General features: G+C 47.4%; 1 protein-coding gene across 2 annotated transcripts in view; it reads left to right on the top strand.

The window, feature by feature from the left end:
- Window positions 1–19,750, top strand: part of rnf13 (ring finger protein 13) — a 43,323-nt gene extending 23,573 nt beyond the window's left edge. For both annotated transcript variants that reach the window (XM_062555761.1, XM_062555762.1), the window contains exons 5-10: window positions 3,488–3,575; window positions 4,899–4,989; window positions 6,349–6,454; window positions 6,657–6,750; window positions 16,980–17,060; window positions 18,057–19,750. In XM_062555761.1, the coding sequence (XP_062411745.1) occupies window positions 3,488–3,575; window positions 4,899–4,989; window positions 6,349–6,454; window positions 6,657–6,750; window positions 16,980–17,060; window positions 18,057–18,439 (843 nt within the window). In that variant the 3' untranslated portion in view covers window positions 18,440–19,750. The remainder of the gene's footprint in view (window positions 1–3,487; window positions 3,576–4,898; window positions 4,990–6,348; window positions 6,455–6,656; window positions 6,751–16,979; window positions 17,061–18,056) is intronic.
- The last annotated feature ends 620 nt before the right edge of the window (window positions 19,751–20,370 follow it).

The following is a 20,370-nucleotide window of genomic DNA, read 5'->3' as shown; positions in this document are numbered from 1 at the left end:
GTTGGACAAGCGAAATGATTGAAGACGACTCCGGACATAATATTATGCAGATGTCGAGTAACATTTTTTAAAGTACGGGAAAAGATGTCTCTGATGTGGCGGATGTGCTTTGAGGCCCTCCACGGGAGGTCCGCTCTAGGAAGTGGACACAGCATTTGTGGTGGCCATTTGAGTCGCGTTTTCCAAAACAGTCAGATGACAGTCAGAGGTTAAGCCAGAAAACAGGAAGCTGGAGCTGAGTCAGCCCAGGGTTGGTGACTATTCACCGGGCAGCTGCTCAGTTGAACTATTCATATTCCAAGTCTGAGTCTCAGGAAGTGTATTTGGAATGAAGATGAATGTAAGCCCAAGCGTCAACCTTCTAAATCCTCACTGGTAAACCAGCATAACAGCGAATAAGTGACAAGAGTAGCCACACAGTGTGTTGGAGTATGGAAGCAGGGCATTGGTCATGTCAGAGGCCATGCCAGAGAGAGAGGAAGAGAGAGAGAGAGAGAGATGGAGGATCGAGTGGAAGTAGAGCAGGCAGGAAGGCAGGCCACGGGTGGTGGAGGGGTGGATGCCAATACACTCACTCACTTCCTCCCTCCCTCCCTCCCTCAGTGGTGTGTGAGCACAGGGCTGCTGCCACTGGCCCTGCTGTGGCCCAGAGGCGGCGGCCATCGGCGTCACAGCAAGCGTGCAGCTCCGGGGGAGGGAGTGCAAATGAAGTGGCTTTGCGCCGGTGGGAACTGGATAGTGGGCGCCATACTGGGGACTGCAGCGGGAGACTACTACAGTGGGAGGAGGAGAGGAGGAGAGGAGAAGAGGGGAGGGGAGCGGTGCAGTGGCAGCACTTTGGGTTGTAACAGGAGTGGTCAGGGCAGGAGCCAAGCTAGAAAGCCGTAGAGTGGGTATAGCAATTGTGTGTGTGGGTGTGGGTGTGGGTGTGGGTGTGGGTGTGGGTGTGGGTGTGGCCCTGCTTAAATCCTAGAGAGAGTGAGAGATGATACAGCGAGAAAGGGAAGATGTAGATCTTTGATTGATGACTAGAGGACGAAGGGTGACGACTGGGTTGTTTGAACAACCATTTTTGGCTGCAGTGCTTCCCGCTTTGTGTGTGCGTGCAAGTGTGAAGGAGAGATAGGCAGATAAAAGTGTATGAACTAGTCTGTTTGCTGCATAGCTGATCAGAGCCAGACAAAGCTTAAAAACATCTGTAGTTTTCCACAGCACCTTGTGTCTCATGAGCCAGCCAGCACTCTTTATGGCAGAGTTAAGCCTGTTTGGGATGCACACACACACACACACACACACACACACACACACACACACACACACACACACAGAGTCAGGCAGGCAGAGACATACCCCCAGCTCCAACACACACACACACACACACACTCACACATATGCACACTGACCCTCTATGCAACTCCTTGCCTCAGTAATCACTGAACCATGAGAGCCAAGATCACAAACTAGGAAAAGCCTCAGTCAACTCCTGGCCTGAGAGACTTCAACAAAATGGACGCCGCCAAACAGGAAATACTTTGATTTGTGTGTGTGTGTGTGTGTGTGTGTTTCTCTCTCTCTCTCTCTGTGTGTGTGTGTGTGTGCGCGTGTGTGTGCGCGTGTGTGTGCGCGTGTGTGTGCATGTGTGTGTGCATGTGTGTGTGCATGTGTGTGTGCATGTGTGTGTGTGGTGCATTTGCATTCATATTTCCTCTGCTGCCTAAAGCTATGTCTGATTAATGCTAAAATTTAAGTAAAGCATCATTGAAAGAATAGTGAGGAATGTTGAGGTTGCCCAACCACTCACTTCAAGCGCAAATAGCACACACTCACACAAAACTCCTCCTCTCCTTCATCAGGCTTTTCCTGTTATGTAGCCTGTGTCTCTTTGTCAACATGGAGGCACAGAGGGCCTGAGAAGGGAGGAGGGGGGGAGGGGTTCAGCAGCTCTGGCTGCTGAGGGATCATACAACTGCCTTTTAAGGCTCCATGGATTGTGTTCTTGTTTCGGAAACTGTGTTTACTAACATTTTTACTGGACGGAGGGCTCATGCTAAACAAACCTGGCTTGTGTTTGTGTGTAAGCTTGGCTTCATGAGTTTACTGCTCACTGAGCCATAGTGTTATGTTTAATTCATCTGTACCCTATTACTTCAGTCAGTGTCCTTGGTTGAGTAGCTATAGATTGGCATAGAGTGTACGTAGGAGGTTTTGAAGTGAATAAACTGGAGTCTAGATTTCCCCGTTCGTGAGCGAGTACCTTGTGATTTCTATGTGACACAAAATGCATACTTGTTGTTATAGACCGCATATCCACATGCAGACATGTTATTGGCTGATGTGTTTATTGCGATTGGCCAATAACGGAAAAGAGAAATGCGTACGCATGAGTCCGTGCTTGCTCATAAAGTAGTTTTATTACCCTGTGGCCAAGACCACATGGGTAGAGTCAGTACCTTGAGCATACTAGTGCATGCACAGCCTGCATATTGCAGATTTGAATGACCAGGGCCTGTCTAACATATGTTGCATGACCACACCTTGACCCTCCACCCTGTTTGTTTCAGTCCCAGGGAAAAGCCCTTTGCTGATTCCTCACAGACAGTTTTCATTGGGCACTTTCCCCGTGATCGGCTCTTGTGACTTTGACTTTGACTTCGCTGATCACGATTCTGACCCATGTCTCTCTGGCGTTGTCCTAGTGGAGCCTCTCTCGCGCCCACGGCTGCCTGCAGATATGAGTAACGACCTGGACTCGGGTCATTATCGTACGAGAGTCATATGCCAATCATAAATAAGTCTGTCCTCTGTATTCCAGTCACGTCAGCGTGGGTGTGATTTGCCAGTCAAACCATGTGGGGATGATCACAGTAATACAGTATTGACTATGTGGGTGGGGTAGGGTGCGCAATACTAGTCCTTTTGTGTTCACTTGAATGTGTTTACAACTTTCCAGTTGTAACTCTGCTTTGGTTAAGTTTTGTTTATGTTTCTCTCTGGTGAGGCCTTTGTACTGACAAGTCACGACTGAGTATAAGAGCAAGGAAATTTAAGCATGACTATGCACTAAACCTGATCAATTATCAGCTCTCACAGAATGTGAGGCTTAGCTTTAGATTAGCTTTAGATAGGAACATTGAAGAGGAGAGCAGCTATTTGCATGACATTTTCACCAGGCATTAGCATTGACTCTTAAGTAATCCACCCATAGAAAAACAATCAAAACGTTAAAGTCCAGAAGTAGAGAAAATGCAGTTGCCCCAATGCAACTCACTCTCACTATAATGCACACGTGTCTGTGTTGGTGTGCACACACGACATGCTGTGTATGTCTATGGACATGCTGCTAGCATCCACGTGCCTGTAGATGTTCGTTTACAGGGCTGTGTGTGTGTGTGTGTGTGTGTGTGTGTGGTGCTATGTGAGCAGCATGATGCCCATGACCATCTGAACACAACCGTTTTGTCTCCTCTCTCTCTTTCCCCCATCCCAGGTTCTTAACGCCCAGAAAGCCGGGTACAAGGCCGCCATTGTTCACAATGTGGACTCTGATGACTTAATCAGCATGGGATCCAATGATTGTAAGTCTCTCTCTCTCTCTCTCTCTCTCTCTCTCTCTCTCTCTATCTCTCCCCCCTCTTCCCTCCATCTGTGCACACAAACAGTCCAACATGCAGCCGAGTGGCCTGCTCATGGGTTGCTGTGGGACAATCCTCCTTTGATGGCTGAATCGGTGGCCTTGTGGCGGCCACACGGGCCCTCGCCTGCCTCTGACTCACGGCCCGGGCACCGCTGGAATTCGGACGCCCGCAGCACGGCGAGATGGTTCTCCGAGTCTGACTGCACTCGGAGACTCTCCTAAGAGGAAATTAAACTTGACTCCAGCTCACCCCCCCCCCCCCCCCTTTCCCATAAACGTCAGGCGCTGTGATTAATTAGTACAAGATGAGACGGAAAAAAAAACCCGGAGGAGGAAAGACAGACAGGAAGGATAGCGCTGCGAGTTGTAAAAGACGGTCAGCGAGTTCTGGTTTCCCTCGTTATGAGGTGTGAAAGGGACGCGGAGGCCGGCGTGGTGGAAGCGTAACCCAGATCTCCACTGGCCTGGTGTCTGCTGCGCCGCCCCATCCATCACCCACAGGCACAGAGGGCTGCAGAGCCAGAGCTAGCGCTAGAGACACCGCCAGCCTTTCCAGGCTTTTCTGCCCAGGGCCATTTTTTATTGGGCAACCCAGAGGTCTCCATCATGTTCTCTCTCTCTCTCTCTCTGTATCTCTGTCTCTCTCTTTCTCTCTATCCCTCCCTCTCGCTTTTTCTCTCCCCTCCCCCTCCTCTCTCCCTCTCCCTCCCTCCTTCTCTCTCTCTCCCTCTCTCTCTGGGTGTTGGACTCCCAGTGGATGCACTGCTGGCGTGGTGCACTCCCAGGGCCCTGGGTAAAGTTGTCCATAAATCAGTCCCCTGCTCTCTGACATCCTTCCCTCCCAAGACTCCCACACACTCCACTTCACACAGCAGCACAGATGGAATCCATGTTATTTCCTCTCTTTTTTTCATTGTTGTTTAGTGTCATAACATGCCTAACAGCCTGCTGATGTGTTTGCTGAAGCCAGACAGTGTTAGACTGGTCACATTCTCTCGTTTGTTCACATTCCCTCTCTCTATCTCTCACTCTTTATCTGCTGTCGCTCTCTGTCCTCCCATCCCACTCAACCCTGCCCTACCCTACTCTCTCTCTCTCTCTCTCTCTCTCTCTCTCTCTCTCTCTCTCTCTCTCTCTCTCTCTCTCAGATCTCAAATAATACACAATGCATGAGAACACTCAATATAGTATGAAAAGGTTTCAATACAGCTTGGATAGTGAGTAAACGAGTGTTAAAGCTCTTTCTCCCTCTTTCTCTCCTCAGTGGATGTTTTGAAGCAGATTGACATTCCTTCTGTGTTTGTTGGTGAGGACACGGCCAACTCCCTGAAGGAGGATTACCTCTATGAGAAAGGGTAAGTGCTCTCAGAGAACGCCCATCACAAGCCACACTGTCATTTTTTAAGACAAAATGGTGACGGCCTTAATAGTTTATATAAAGAAGATGACGATAGTGTTTAAAGTGTATAAAGCCCTTAAAGAGCAACCTTATTGTGCTAAATCGGAAGATATTCATTTTGTAAACATTCCTTTTCTATAAAAAAAAAAAAAAAAATCCATCCAAAGGTTTTATCTAGTCAGGTTCACACAGAGTTCAGTGTAAAACTGCTGAGACAAGGAATGCGCTTGTTTCTATGCTTTTGCAAGCGAAAACACCGACATTCATTCAGGTCTCTGAGTCATTGCATTAATTATCATCTGTAATTCTGTAATATCAGACATTAGAATAGATGATATGAGCATGGATACCATTTGTCTTCGACACATCTTGTCACATCTTGTCACATGACCCTGTCACAGCGCATTTGTGTTTTACACATACCGTTTTGCATTTACTACAGTTGTCACTTTTGATGTATTATCTTGACACACAATGACATGCAACACATTCATACAATGCAAGGCCATCTTTTTGCTCGAACCTGCAGAACCGGATGGGGAAATGGTAATGGCAGACATTTGCCTTACCTATTCATGTTTGCCAGCTTGAAGAGGAGTGTTTGTCATGCTCATGTGTCATGGTGACTATGATGCTTAGTGTATCAATATTGAATATCACAAAGAAAATGGTCCATTTACCATGTATGGTAAATGGTAAATGGACTGCATTTATATAGCGCTTTTATCGGCTTCTGCGAGCACCCAAAATGCTTTACATATCATGCCTCACATTCACCCATTCACACACCGATGTGGCGGAGGCTGCCATGCAAGGCGCCAACCTGCTCATCAGGAGCACTTGGGTTAGGTGTCTTGCTCAAGGACACTTCGACAAGGTCAGGACGAGTTGGGCTCGAACCAGCAACCTTCCAGTTACTGGACGACTCCTCTACCTCTGAGCCACCGCCGCCCCGGACATGCTGGGCGTATGAAAACTGTATTCTGGCATAATGGATAGTGAAGAGAGTAGCATCACAGAGTGCTTTACTGTAATAAGCAATCCCTGTGTTTGTCAAACCACTGAGTCATTGCTCTTTGAAATGTTATGCCATTTTCCACATACTTCACAAAAGAGGTGTTTTGCAACCGTGTTTGAATGTGTACCTCTGTTTGTTCTCTCTCACGTGTTGGAGCACCTCACCACCTCACCACCTTACCGGTTGGCTTTGTGCTCATCTCACATGTTTGTGCTGACTCTGAAGGGGTCATTTAGAGCATGCAAATAATGTGCTGTTGACCATCTAGTCCTCAAGGTAGTTTTTGCCTTTTTCCAGTGGCCATGTGATCCTTATGCCAGACTTCAGCCTTCCACTGGAGTACTACCTGATCCCCTTCCTCATCATCGTGGGAATCTGCCTCATCCTCATTGTGGTCTTCATGGTAGGTTGCACCATGTGACTCCTGCACCCCCACACATGTAGCACTTCATATGATTTATTTTGCTAATAGCTTAAATGTTCTACTGCTGTAAGTCGTTTTGGGTAAAGGCATCTGCCAAGTGAATGAATGCAAATGGAATGAGGTCAACAGCACATGTTGCATTAAGACTGACGGTTGGTTCCCATGCGCTTGTCTCGGCCAGATCACCAAGTTTGTTCAGGACCGACACAGGGCCAGGCGGAGTCGTCTCCGCAAAGACCAGCTGAAGAAGCTGCCCATTCACAAGTACAAGAAAGGTGAGTGCAACATGGGTCAGCACAAGGCCAACGTCCTGCTTTCTCCCGTTACCATGAGCACAGAGCGATGATTTACTGGCACCACACCCCTCTGGAGCATGTGTTGGAAGTGAACTTGTGAAGTGACACTTTGCCAGACGTGCCAGAAGTGGCCGGGGGCCAAACTTCAAGGTCTAGAAAGCTTGTCGTGTGACACCGCTGGAGCCAACAAAGTGGTTGTTGGGAACTTGAATAGTTCAGTTAATGTTATTCATGTTTGGTCTTTGCTCATTTCCTGAAAGCTTGTGCGGTGTTTCAATAGAACAGAGAACTCCTATTGTTACTTTACTGTACCTGCGCCTCTCTGGTTTGATCTGATAACAACAGCCTACCTTCATTATCAGTACTTTTAATGGCGGTGCCATTAGATCAGTATGCAGTAATGACTTGTTTTGAAGAAGTGTCTGTGGCAGTAAATGTGGAGGTGTGTGTGGTGTGTGTGGTGTGTGTGTGGTGTGTGTGGTGTGTGTGGTGTGTGTGGTGTGTGTGTGTTGTGTGTGTGTGTGTGTGTGTGTGTACTGGATGACCTTTGGAGTCCCTGAGCGGGGCCAGTGGCTTCTCCTCTGCTCCGGCCATGACACCTGAGAACAATGAGACTAAAAATACCCCTCCGACTTCCAGCTCCCAGTCCCAAACATGAGCTGCACCGCGACGAGCGCGCCTCATCTGATCACTGCACAGTCCCGTCCATGGGGCTCACAAGCTGAAAATGGCAGCCACGTCATCTCCAGCCTCCTCAGAGATTTGTTTGTTTGTCGGTGTTTGAAGCCGTGAATATCCACTTACCTCACCTCAGTTTAACCTATGTTGATTAGTGTGACAAGTGTTTTGACTATGTGACATATCTTTACTGGCTTAGTGGGACGCGCAGGCCCCAGTCGTTCCCCAAACCCAGCCTCCTTTGGCCAGTGTTGGGGCTCAGCAGATTACAGAGGGCTAAGCCCCTTCCCAAAGCCCCTCTTCCAGGAAGGGCTGAGGCGATTTGCCCGGGCCCTCACTGTGTGGGTGCAGAGGGTAAGCCAGAATCCCCGCCTCTGCCAACGCCAGTGCCAGTGCCACCCTCCACGCAGGATGCGGGGTTTAAAGACTCACTGGACGCCCATTGGACTGCGTAGGGTACAGGCAATCGTGATGTTTTAGATGCGTTTTTTTCTTTTGGAAATGTTTTGGAAGCCAGTAGTAGTTCTATGAGGTGCTGCACCTGCAGAGCGCTCACCTGGTGGAGCCATCACCTTATGGTGACCTCGGTCAGCTTTGGGTCAGCATTTCCCACACTGGAAGGGGAGCAACAAAGCAACACAGGTGGGGGGCGGGCAGCAAGTCTCCCCCTCTTAATCACCTGGGAATGGGAGCATTGCTGGGCTCCCAGGCACCCCAGCTCACAGAGGAAGGCTGCTGCTGCCACAGCCTCAGGCCTGGCACTCACCACTGGGGATCCTGAGTGAGTGAGAGGGAGCTGACAGGTAGGGTTATGACTGTGCATGTGGAAGAGAGGTGTGTGTGTCTGTGTGTGTGTGTGTGTGTGTGTGTCTGTGTGTGTGTGTGGTGCACAATAGACAGGAATGGAAGTTCGGGTAGAGAACAAAATGTATCTGCTGGAAACAGCACCTCTGGTAGAGCAAGCAGGGAGAGAGAGAGAGAGAGTGTGTGTGTGTGTGTGTGTGTGAGCGAGCAAGAGAGAGAGAAGGATGCTGAGAATGTCTGTGATGCTTTACTGGTTCCGTCAGCGCCCTGTCTGGTCTGGCAGGGGATCTGAGAGGGATCTGGGAATCCCCCCTAACTGCGGCTGCTGCTGTGGCGGCCAGGTTGACATAGGACGACACGTGTGGGGTTGCTATAGGATTACAAAACCACACCAATGTGTTCTGTGTTCTATAGAGTGAAACAGTGCAAGGAGTAGCCAAGTCTGTTTCTCTGTATGTCTGTGCGTGTGTGTGTGTGTGTGTGAGAGAGAGAGAGGACAAAGAGAGACAAAGACCGACAGAGAAAGAGATGTGTGTGTTTATATGTGGACGAGGAGAAAGCCGGGCAGACGGAAAAGCTGGGATAGGTAGATAGAGAGATAATGAGGAAGACCGAGGTGGCGGAACGCTGAATGGAACCCCTGACGCACAGTAAACGTGTGTGTTATGGACCATGGCCAGGGAGCAGGCGGCCGCGTGGAGCCGCCAGCTGACTCGTATATTTCCCGGCCGCTGATGACAACTCGGAATCACTGAGCCGTATTTTCTCAAAGGCGACGCGCGGCCAACGGCAGGGCCTTAGCGGCGGGTGTCTTTTGTGAGCTGCCTCGTCTTATTACGCGCTCGCCGGCGTGAGACCGCGTGCTGCTCGAGGTCGGGAACTCCTCTGAGTCACCGCGGCTCAGCCCGCCGCTGTTAGTGGATCGCCGAGGTTTTGATCCTCCCATACGGCCGCTTTCTTTTTTTTTCCTCTTTTTTCCTTTCCTTTTTGTCCTTCTTCGCTCCTTTCTTTTATCCTTTTGTTTCTTTACACTTCTCTTCCACCCATCTCCCTCCCTTTGTTCCCCAGCCATATCCATTCCTCCCTGTCTCTCACACACACAGGCCCATCAGTGTGTGTCAAAGGCTTTAAGCAGGGACTGTGAGGTCTGTGTTGTGTGGGTTGGTTGTCAGGAACGGCACTGTGTTAAGGAATGTGCTGTAAGAGATGGTGCTTAGGTTAGGAACATGGACTGTGTTGAGGTCTCTGCTGTAAGGGATGGTTCTTAGGTTAGGAACAGGGACTGTGTTGAGAACTCTGTTGAAAGGGTCGGTTCTCAGGAACAGGGCCTGTGCCGAGGTCTCTGCTGAAAGGGTCGGTTCTCAGGCAGCCCCCACTGTCACTCTGGTGTCCCCGCAGTGGAGGGACATGCGGACGCAGCGATCAGGTTACAGCCTCCTGCACTGCGCATCACTCCTCATGTCACACATCACTGGAGTCCACTTAAGGGTGTGTGTGTGTGTGTGTGTGTGTGTGTGTGTGTTGATGGGGTTAAGCACTGTTTAAGAGCTGTCACCCGTCACAAGTGCCACTCTCTGCCCATACGTACGCCAGAGCTTCACATCCATTCACAGGCCATGTACAGTACAGAATGTCATGCTCTGTTAGCACCAGAAGAGCAGCATCTTTTCATTGGCCCTGCTTGTTTACTGTGTGCTGTTTACCCATGTGCAGTGGTCCTCTCATGTCTTGTTTACGGCCCTAACCTTCTTCACAGAATTACGCAGGGAGCATCCAAATGGCCCCTCTAATCACTGGCATGTAATAAAGGTAGTGGTGTAATTATGCTATTATGCTAATGGCATAAATGAGAATGAATTAGGCCGACGAGAGCAGTGGCTCGTGCTGATGGGAGCGTCTCATTGAACTGTGCCAGTGAGTGGGCGGCTGGGCGAGTGGTGGGAGATCCACAGGGTAATGAGGGTGCCCGGGGCCTTTTGTTGTTTGGCTGCCCAAGCAATCTACGCGCCTGTGTTTGTGTGTGTGTGTGTGCGTGTGTGCGTGTGTGCGTGTGTGCGTGTGTGCGTGTGTGCGTGTGTGCGTGTGTGCGTGTGTGTGTGTGTGTGTGTGTGCTTGTGGATGCGTCTGAGTTTGTATGTGTGTGTGCAAGTGTGTGCGTATATGTGTGAGCACACGTGTCTGTGTGGACGAGAAGCTTTATCGGAAGAATTCAAAACAAGCGTGTGTTTGTACAGTAGCTAGCGATCATTTTTTCCTCTCCACGATACCAGGGACCTATACAACATACTAGACATCCTAAAAACAGAATCCCTGTGGAAAAGAAGGAGAGGCTAGGGACAGCACATCAGCCCAGACAGGAAGCAGAGCTTGTTTTGGCGCTGGACTTGTGCCGTATCGGCGTTGGACTCGTGCCGTATTTTTTGGTATGACACAGCGGATTGCTCTAATGGGCGTGTGGGATGCAGCGCGAAGCCCAAAAGCTTTTGGTCATCAAAGCCGCAGAGCCAGCTGTGTGTGTGTGTGTGTGTGTGTGTGTGTGTGTGTGTGTGTGTGGTTGTGTCTGTTTTGCTTTTGCTGAACAGAAATGTCCTCTGTCAGCAGGTCGTGGCAGCCTCTCTCTGTTGGGCCGTTGCTCTCTCTCTTTCCCCCCCATTTGATTTCTAGCGCTTGATCTTCCCGTCACCTTCCCTCCACTGGATTTTTCCCCATTTCCTCCTTTCTTCCCTTTTACTCTCCTCCATCTCTCCTTGTCCGTCTCTCTTTCCCTGTCTCTCCTTAACCGCCCTTTCATGGACCATTGCCCTCCCTCTGTCTGCCCTCCCCCATCCTCTCTCTCTCTCTCTCTCTCTCTCTCTCTCTCTCTCTCTCTCTCTCTCTCTCTCTCTCTCAGTGCTGAGTGCAGTGGATCAGTCAGTCAGAGGCTGCACTGCCACTCATCCTCTCCTGGCTCAGCTCCCTGAGGCCCAGACTCGCGTCCCTGTGTGTGGGTGTGTGTGTATTTGAAAGAAAGGGAGAGAGAGAGCGAGAAGGGAGGGAAGACTGTGTTTCTGACTATCTTTTCTCTGCTTTTGCTTTTTTTTTTTAAAGCCCCAGTTGCTCACTCACATGCTCCCACACCCACATGCAGACTTGATGTAAAGTTCAGCGTCAGTCTGTGCCTGTCACATTAACAGAGGCACTCCAGCAACCCATGTGTAAATGAGATCTCTTGATTTGCACAGTCTCTCCAGGCACCTTGGTAACCGCAAGCCTAAACCCCTCACATAATGTGCGATGCCTGAAGGTTTTGTGTGTGAATTTGCCTGCCCTCCCATCCCCTACCCCACAACACGCTACACGCAAATTTGTTCCCAGCGCCCTCAGCTTTGTCCCCTCACCTGTGCTAGTCCCCACGCTTACACGCTCACCGAGTTGAGCGTGTAAGCTCTCGTGGGAATGTGCAGTTCCAGTGGAATTCCAGTCTGTGTGGAGCGGCTGGCAGGGCTGGGCTCTGGGTGGACGTCAGTGTGTGTGTGTGCAAGAGGGAGAGGGTGGTGCAGCTAAGAATGAGGCCAGATGGGAGTAGGCTCTCCCATAGCATCACAGAGCACGACTCCATGAGTCAGACAGGCAGGAGACTTAATGAACTATCGCATTGAGGAGCTGAGAGCAGAGTGTTGTGTTGCATAGCATAGCATAACATAACAATAATGAGAGTTCTTGCTTTGTACCCCCTTAACACTAGAAGCGCCGCGCCGTTCTGACCCACTTATACCTAGAAGCGCCGCGCCCCGGTCATTTGACCGCTTTGACGACCTACTAGAAGCGCCGTGCTGTTGTGAACTACTTAAAGCGCGGCGAGGCGGTCAAATGACCGCTGAGTCCTTAGACTGGGAGGCTTTTACTTACACATAATGATCGCAAGATGGCGCTTCGTGCACGAATGAAATCGTTTGGTCATAAATTCAGTTTGCACTAAGCCATGTCATTCGTGTCAGACCGTGTTGTTGATAATCTGTGGTTGTTTGTTTCATTATGACATAGCCTACAGCACGTTTGAGTTATCTGTTAATGTATTTGTGTTGATTTGTGTTGTTAAAAACTTTGGAAGAGTTCTTGAACAAACCTTAAGCAAACTTGACTTTCAACTAAAATGCTCTAAAAGTGAATGTGGCTAGTTCTAATTCACTCCCCAAATTCACTTCTATTCATTTAATAGGTAGCCTATGTTCGCGCTGCCGAAAATGATCGGACCTGGTCACCTGGAACAAAGAGCCTAATAGTCTGGTTTCAATTAGCCTACACAGTAGCCAGGATTTCATGCCGCATTTTACAGGCTACCGTGGCTACTTTCTAAAACAACTTTCATTCATTTAGGGAGAAGATCTAGGGTCTAGCTACATCGGAGGGAGGGAGATAGAGAGAGCTATGCTGAGCAGGCATAGGCGTGAGAAGTAGCATAATTTAAAATAATGAGTGAATGATATTCTCTGTTTTGCGAATGTGTAGGCTATGTTTGCGATGTCTGCTGAAAAAAAAGCTAGGCCTATTGTTTCTACAATTTAAGCTAACTTCTATGTGAATTCGAGATTCAGCATTGACACACACATTTTCTCCTAGTGAACAAGCAGAGTCGTAGCTCACTGGTTAGAGCTTTGGCTTGATCACCCAAGGGTTGCTGGTTCGATCCCCAACCTATTCCTGACGGAAGTTCTTTTGAACAAGGCATCAATAAAGTAGGCTAGGCTATATTTATATTCTTTTCGATTCACATAACTACACGCACGCTGGCGAATTCGAACATTCTGAAACGCGCATATGCGATGAAACATGATTGCGCATTCTTCCACGGGTTGCCTAAACAGCCAGCTTACAGCCTAGTCTATGCAGGGGACAGATAGATGGGGTGGGGGTGGGGAGGCAGTTCCTCAATGCCTCGGTGATATCTGTAGCCTAAGTATCCTAGACGAGTGTATGGGGGAGGGGGATGATCGGTTTCAAATAGGCTGCAATGGATGTGTTGTAGCTATAGACCCCGAAGCCATTTGCTTTGAGAACGGCTGGCTAATGAAGTTGTTGGCTGGCTAGCTGGCTCAGCCAAAACCTTAATGCAGCCGCCACAGTTTTCATGACTGATAATGGCTTTAGTTGCCACTTCATGTCTGTGTATATTGTATTAGATATCAACACACAATGTTATTGTATTGTTTTGGACAACGTTCTGCACGTTTCACTTCAATGTAGACTGCATGCGTTCATTGCGTTGTGAACAGCGCAGCAATCTCTGGAAAGGAAACGGTGGAAGTCGCATCAGTAGGCTAGCTAATAGCCTATCACGTTCAATGCTGTAAATCCATCTGTTCCAGAATATTTGGTTCATATCATCAATCTTTGGTTTTGGTGTTTGTGCAACCGGGCCCTGACGATTTAACAAAAGTCTGAGTAGCCCTACGTAGGAATTAGGAAAGTAGCCTATGTAAGGTGAGATCAAAATCAGGCTACTTTGTTTGCTGCTTTTCCCCATGTCATTTTCATTGGTCGTCAACTCACTGGGAGTCCTGTGTGTCGTAGCAACGAGCACAATACTGATGTGGTGTGTCTAGTGGGAAAATCTCATGTAGGCCTAGTTTCTAGGCTATCGTTTATTTTTTCGCGTGTCACTATGATATAATTATTTTTAGATGCAAAAAGTCTAACTGGCTTTGTCAAAGTTTGTCAGTTGGCGGCAGAAAATGATTGGCTGGCGAAATTATTTTTCGTTAATGGTAGGCCTAAACATATTGCGATTCATCCGTTTATTTCAGATAGGTTGTTATTAAAAACCATTAACAAAAAATAATTGTTCATCGACGTTGAAAAACGGTCAGTAAATTCTATCGATATAAGATTTTGCACTAGTCTCCTGCCGAGATGTGAACACGGGTCTCCAGCGTTGCAGACAGGAGTGTTAACGCTGCGCCAATTGACATTATACAACAAGTGCGTTAGGATAGGTCCTTGACTTGACGTAACTCAGTCAGTCCAGCAAATATGTAAGAAAATGCTTATACATTAGTCTGAGCTTTAAAAGATAGCCTACAAATAGAAGATAAGATGTACAACTATGAATGTACGTAGGCATACGCGCCCTACGTACATAAATAGGCTACGACGAAAATTACACATGTAGGCCTGTCGCAACGTTTTCAAAACAAACTCGCATTTTACCACTGTAAATCGCCTCCAGAGACTATGCCATGTAAATGAAAAATAGTTATTAAAATAAAGCACATATATAATACATGTTGCACATATATAAACGATATGTTTTATGGTAAAATATTATTCTCATGCCCGACTGACAGGAAATCCTTGCGACATCTGCTGTGAGAAAAGAGAATAGCAGCCTGAACAAAAATGGCCGAACGCGAGACAACATAGTGTTGTCACATAAGTGAGCGCAAAATAGCTCTAAACTAGCTTGTACCGGTGTGCTTTTGATCATGTAAAAATTCTGGGTGACAAAACACGCGTATTTAGGAAAAGTCGTGAACGTAGGGTCCTGGAATTTAATCGAGTGAAAAGATTTTTTTTTTTTTGTAATCGCTGCGGTCAAATGACCGCAGCCCGGCAGTTCTAGGTATATCTAGGTCAAACCCCCACGGCGCTTCTAGGAATACGCGTCAGCGGTCAAATGACCGGCGCTTGGCGCTTCTAGTGTTAAGGGGGAATCGGTCATGTGGTCTGAGACTGAAACTGTCTGAAAGTTTTTACTTTATGCTTCACCAGTCTTGGAATTCGGGTTTAATCTGCTCTCTAGTGCTGTTTCCCTTTTAAAAAATGAAGATGAATTTGGCATGTTTATCTTACAACACACCCTTATCCTTGAAACAAATACATCAGTTACTTGTAGCCACGATGGCATGTGACCCTTATTCATAATGTAGAAATGAACACCAGAGTGTTGGAACTTGTGAATCTTTACGTGTGTGTGTGTGTGTGTGTGTGTGTGTGTGTGTGTGTGTGTGTGTGTGTGTGTGTGTGTGTGTGTGTGTGTGCGTGCGCGCGTGTGTGCTGGCATGTGATGAGGCCACGGTAAACAACCCTTAACGTTGTTAACCTGTGCAGGCAAATGTTCCAGGAAGACGGAACGATGGCTCAAGGCACTTTGATCTGAAGCAACTTTTTAATCCCTTTCCGTGAGAAAGTCATGTTTCGGTTGGAGTTCTACTCAACTCTAATCCTTAAATTTCACCAAAAGTACAAGTTGGCAGCATTTTCTCCCATTTTTAAGGCAAGACTTGGAACCCAATCAGTTTATTAAAGCAACAGCATGCAGCTATTTGCCACTTTTGAGGTATGTTTTCATTTAATAAGCAACTAGCTATCTTCAACTATAAATTCATTTTGATTGATATATGATCATGGGAAGGAAGGACGTATTAAGACCTCTTGGTCTCACTAGCCATATTTGGTGCTTGTCAGTTAATGCAACACTTATTTGAAAGGTAATCAAACTACGTGTTTGGTTTAAACTCCATGTCTACTGTAAGTAGTGTTGGATTTAAATTTCCTTCGTCACCTCAGCAATCCACTTCCTTCTGACCAGCTGACTCCTATTTCCTCTTCCTCTGGGCTGGACCTGTGCTCCTGCAAACTCCTGCTCTAAATCATAGGCCATATGAAGGCACAAACACACACACACACACACACACACACACACACACACACACACACACACACACACACACACACACACACACACACACACACACACACACACACACACACACACACACACACACAAGGGTTCCGTTCCAAGGGCAGGACGTAGCTGAATCACTGACGTACTGGCGAAGTCACAATTATTCTTTGGCCATATACGGTCAGACGCAGCCTTGGCATTCTGCTGCAAGGAGGGGAAAACATGTTCATTTATAACTTACATAAACAGTCCTCGGCATCAGCACACCTCCTCCCTCCCTCCCTCTCTCTCTCCTCCACAGCCAGGAAAAGGGGCAGGAGAGAGAAAGAAACAAAAAAAAAAAGTCTGGAATTCAGAGGGGAGTGAGCTGTGGAATGAGAGAGCGAGTGGAATTCCTCGGCTTTTAGCAAGTTGTTTTCCTCCCTCTCTCTCTCTCTCCTTCCTCTTTTTTTCCCCTCTTTTCCCTTCCGGTGTTCAACAAAGAGCCCAGGAGAGGACGGAGACTTTAAAAGGAAACAGGCCTGCCTGGTCCCATTCACCAGCCAGGCTCAAAAATGTGCAACTCCAGGGATCCGTCTAGCTTAGCTTAGCTTAGCTTAGTTTAGATCAGCTCACCACTGCTGGCCTTTTCCCCCAGATCACAAGATCGTCCTCCTCGTGTTGCTCAGCCCCGAGTGAGTGAGCGGTATGACTCATTTCCATGTTTTCTATATAGGAAGAAGCAGCTGCATTAAGAGAGAACGCAACGGGAGTGGGGGGTGGGGTGGTCTAGTATGGTGAATTATTTCTCTATCTTTCTCCCTGTGAGTAGTGCTCATGGAGAAGGGCCTCACTGTGCTTTCTCTGTATGTTCACATCCAGTACATGTTGTTCTAAAAAGTCTCATATGACTTGCCTAGGTCTGCAGAAAGTGAGGCGGCTCAGGAAGTGGAGGGTTGGCGATGAGCGAGGCCCTGCCTCGGGGGAGAGCTTTGCTGCGTGCCTTTTACCTGTTCTATTTTCTCTCTGCTGTTGTTTGTGTTGTTTATGTTTGTTGTTTTTGTTGTTGCTGTGTTTGGCTCAGGTGATGCGTATGACGTGTGTGCCATCTGTCTGGACGAGTACGAGGAAGGCGAGAAGCTCCGGGTCCTGCCCTGCTCACACGGTGAGATGCGTCTGTGCTGCAGCTCTCCACCTTTCTTCTTGCTGTCACTCCCCTCTCTCCTCCTTCTGTTCTTTGCCCTGCACCTCTCCACAGGGTTCTACCATTATCCTCTCTCTCTCTCTCTCTCTCTCTCTCTCTCTCTCTCTCTCTCTCTCTCTCTCTCCTGCCTAATTTGCCTGCAGCTGTCAGCTTGTGTGCACTCTCTCTGTGGAAGCAGCACCAGAGGTAGGCTGGGCTGGAGGCAGCTCTGGAAGCGCTCCCATCTCCTCTGATCAGAGACATCCCTTACCCCCCCACCCCCCCCACCCCCCCTCACTGGCAGGGCCAGACACACTGCATGTCAAACGTCAGCGCCGACCTCCACTCCACTCCCCTGACCTGTCCCGTCCCATTCTCACAGAGCTCAGTGAAGAGCACAGCCCCACTCGTGTTAAAACAGAGAGGAGGGCAACACCACCTCTGTGCCGAGTGTAGTCTGCTCTAAAGACTGATGCGGACAAGTCAGCTGTTCCTGAAGCACAAGTCACACACCCTAAGAGGGTGAAAAGCTAAGCTAATATGCACGCTAATAAACATGAAATTGAAATGTATATACTTCTTCGGCTGAGACCGCTTAAGTGGATCTCAAAAGACTTACAGAGGGCCACCAAAATTAAGTCCCCTCAATCCCACCACCAAAGTGTATTAAGATTTAAACCCTATATTTAAAAATAATGAGCAGGATTTGCATTCATTACACATTCAATAGCAGATCCACCAGTCTTCCTGTAAGCATTAGAAGGATACATATCTTCTAAACCTCCTGAAATTACATATTTATTGAAGCACTGTAAATACATTAAAATATGTGACAATGTAATGATTTGTTCAGTACTACTAAACTAAAGGAACCGGTCTACTGAGGCCACAATTTGATTCTGAGCACAAATGAATTCCTCACATCAGATCATCTCTGACTTCGCACTCACTTTCCACTCTCTTTCTCACCCTCCTCAGCGTACCACTGCAAGTGTGTGGACCCCTGGCTGACCAAGACCAAAAAGACATGCCCAGTGTGCAAACAGAAGGTGGTTCCGTCGCAGGGGGAGTCGGACTCCGAGTCGGACTCGGGCGAGAGCAGCCGCGAGGAGAACGAGGACGCGTCGGAGAGCACGCCGCTGCTGCGCTCGCTGGCCTCCACCAGCGCCCACTCCTTCGGCACCATGAGCGGCTCGCCCTCCGCGCACGGCCACGAGTCCTCTGACTACGAGGACGACGACGACGACGACATGGACACCAGCGACGAGAGCGAGCCCGAGGAGGTCACCGTGGAGACCGTGGTGGTGCAGCTGCAGCAGTCGCGGCCCAACAAGGACGAGGACGAGGAGGCGATGGCGTGAGAGCTCTAACAACTCCCTCCCTCCCTCAACACATTGCACCCCATTCGTTCCCCCAGTCAGTCCCCCACTCATTCAGGGGTTCTATCAGCGGGCTCTACATTAAGAATGTGTGTGTGTGTGTGTGAGTGTGTATCTGTGTGATTCCTACCCCTCTTTATTTTTGGTCTCCCTTTTCTCAGTAAAATGCACAGATCACAAAACTCACACTTTTTCATCATGGTTGCTATGTAAAAAACAAAACATTCAAAGGGCAGGAGGAAGGCTATGGCATGGATAAAGAGGGGCTGGTGTACTGTATTTTGTGGAGTAGGTGACTAGTTGGCTGGGGGTCATTTCTCACTGTGAATAGGTTTGAGGAATTCAAAAGTTCAAAGGAAATATGTTTGTCATACGCTAAGGAATGAGTGAGTTTGTGGCTGTGTGTGTTGAAAGCGCTTTTTGTATATATATACTGTGTAATGTGTAGCTCACCACACCAACTACATCATTTAAACAGAACAAACATTGATTTTACTTCCTAGCTTGTTATATATGTTTCTTCAGCAGTTACTGTTGGAGAATTAGAATGAGGTGGATTGGGAGGGTCGGTTCTTCAATATTGTACATACACTTGCTGTATAGAATGCTCCTAATCAAAATTACTATGCAGCTCCCTTTTGTAAAATTTAAATATTTTTCCCTCCTGAAAAGAAAATGACATTGGGGACTTTTTTGTCAATACATTTCTTAACAGAGATTGAGTATTAAGACTCTTCTATGGGAATGTAATCTGCTTTTAATGCAAGTGCTAAAGGTTCGTCGACATCAAAGAAAAAAATTAAGCCAAACTGGTCTTGGATATGTATCCGACTAGAGAAAGAAAGCAAAATGGTTGGGGCTATGTTTTCTGTGTCTTCACAGGAAGCCTCTGGGATTGTCTGACCTGGAGGGCTAGAAAAAAAAACTTGCTTGAACTATACTTACATTTCAGAGTAGGCACCCACAGTCTGGATTTTAGGAAGTCACCTAACTCAAAGGGACAGCTCTCTCTGAATTATTGAGGAAAGTGTCATACAGAGAGATTACCATGTATTTTGTTCACTTCATATCATTTAATACTGTAAGTAGTAATTAAGTACTACCGGTGAAGTTTATTTTATTTTTTTTCTCTTGCTAACATGACTTGAACTGTTACAGTACATGTTGAATAAGTATGGTTGCCTTCTATGAGTTGTGTAAGCATTAAAATTGTCTGGTTATGCTCACACTTTGTCTGTATTCAAAATTCATTTCATTTCACTTCATGAATTAAAAAAAAATGTTCAAAAAACAGCTAAGTTTTGTTTTATATATTTATGTTGTTTGTCTCATAAAAAGCTGCCAATGTGTCACTTTTACATTTGTTGAACAAAAGGCAATTTGCAGTTCTAATCCAATCTTTTGTCAAATTAAATGAATCGGGGTCTTCCATCTGCCCATTCAATGTGTTCTAAGAATCTAGAGACAGCCCAGGTTGTTAATGCGAAATGTCCACGAGTCATGAGGTACATAACTCATAAAACATATTGCTTGAGGGCACAGGAGACAAGGTTTTCATTTGATTGGCATTTAATCCCAATCTTTTGCCAGAATCCTAGTGTGTATCTTTACATCAGTACACAAGTGTTAAGCCTTTATACATAGCTTTAATGTGCAATGCACACACATGGGTATCAATCACATCTACTGCTTGGTTCTATACAGCTACAATATAGTATTTGGGTAACTTTGGGTAAGTCTGAATTCTTGTGTCAGACATGAGGTTGTGAAAGGGCATCCCACTCCTGACTTTTCTCACAGCTGCAGTGTTTTAATCAGGAGTGTTCCTGTTATTTCTCCTCCTTTCTCCCATTCTAATCCACAGCTTTCAAAGGCTGTAGCGCTACACAAAGTTTAAACTTCTCACAATACTT

Source organism: Sardina pilchardus, chromosome 15 (assembly GCF_963854185.1).
Source record: "Sardina pilchardus chromosome 15, fSarPil1.1, whole genome shotgun sequence".
NCBI classification, from domain to species: domain Eukaryota; kingdom Metazoa; phylum Chordata; class Actinopteri; order Clupeiformes; family Clupeidae; genus Sardina; species Sardina pilchardus.
The sequence above is the reverse complement of the archived record's forward strand: the minus strand, read 5'-3'. Positions and strand labels throughout refer to the sequence as shown.